At 49.1% G+C, this 1,248-nt stretch overlaps 1 protein-coding gene across 2 annotated transcripts in view; it reads left to right on the top strand.

Annotated features, from left to right (window-relative positions):
* The window catches only part of Gpatch1 (G-patch domain containing 1), a 65,601-nt gene that overhangs the window by 51,318 nt on the left and 13,035 nt on the right, over positions 1-1,248 (top strand). For both annotated transcript variants that reach the window (XM_008839459.3, XM_029566641.1), the window contains exon 16: positions 760-973. In XM_008839459.3, coding sequence (XP_008837681.1) covers positions 760-973 — 214 coding nt within the window. The remainder of the gene's footprint in view (positions 1-759; positions 974-1,248) is intronic.

The raw sequence follows: 1,248 nt of genomic DNA, 5'->3' as shown, positions 1-1,248 counted from the left end.
GGGGGGGAGGGGGGGGAGGAGGGAGAGGGAAGAGAGAGAGAGAGAGAGAGAGAGAGAGGAGGGAGGGAGGACGGGAAGGGAGGGGAGGAGAGAGGGAGATGAGAGAGAGAGAGAAAGAGAATAAGACACTGCTCCTCCAGGATTGACTTCCTCCGGCTAGCCCCTATCACTTAAAGTTTCCACCGCTTTTCAGAATAGCACCACTAGCTGGTGCTATGTTAGGAAGTTTGTGACCTGTGCTCCTGACTCCCTGCTGTGTGAAGGGTCCACAGCTTTTTGTTTAGCATTTCTTACAGATGGACTGTTGTCATTACTTTGGTCTATTTGCTTTTCTGAGATAGGTTTGCTCTGTAGCCCAGGTTGGCCCCAAACTTGCTGTTCTTCTGCCTTTGCCTCCTGAGTGCTGAGAATACGAGTTTGTGCCACCGTGCTTGGCTTCTTTGTGAAGTTAATATTGGGCAGGCCTGAATAGAGTCTTGACAGTACACTGAGACACTATGCTCAGCTTCATTTCTTTGGGTCCTCTGCAGTTCTGTTAATGATGAGTCTCCAAGGAGAGCCTCAGTTGCTTCTGCTTCACCGGCATATTCTAGAAAAAACCCACGGAAATAAACGCAGTGTGTCATTGCTTAGATCAGTAGTGTGGCGGTGGGTACTTCAAACCCAATCTTGACTGTGCGCACGTGTGTGAATGTGCTCGGGAGCACTGAGTCCCTTCACTCTCCTTCATTCCTGACTCTCGTTTCTCTGTTAATACAGACTGTGGACAAAGGTGCAGCTTCACAGCCTGAGGGAGAGGGTAGCCGGCCATCCATGGATTTATTCAAGGCCATCTTTGCCAGCTCCTCTGATGGAAAGTCCTCATCCTCAGAGGAGGAGCAGGACGACAGCGAGAATGATCAGGAGGGTACCGAGGAGGCCAACTTCCAAAGTTCCCAAGAGGTGGCCATGGTGGAAAGCGCTGTAACCCACAGTACGTTGATGTCCCAGACTTGGGGGGTTAAGGAGAAGTGATGGTGTTTAATCTGCAGTCTTCTCTGTTTGCTATAAAGAGGGCCTTGTGAAGTCCAGTCTGACTATAGGCATGTACCACATTTGTCTTTGTAATCTTAAACTAGGATAATCAGAAGTCAGTTTCATTACACACACACACACACACACACACACACACCCCTAGGATAATCAGAAGTCAATTTCATTACACACACACACACACACACAAACACCCCAGGTAGAAAGAGCAGCGTG

Source organism: Nannospalax galili, unplaced genomic scaffold (assembly GCF_000622305.1).
Source record: "Nannospalax galili isolate Female #2095 unplaced genomic scaffold, S.galili_v1.0 scaffold159, whole genome shotgun sequence".
In the NCBI taxonomy this organism is placed as follows: Eukaryota; Metazoa; Chordata; class Mammalia; order Rodentia; family Spalacidae; genus Nannospalax; species Nannospalax galili.
This window is presented reverse-complemented; position numbering and strand designations above follow the sequence as displayed.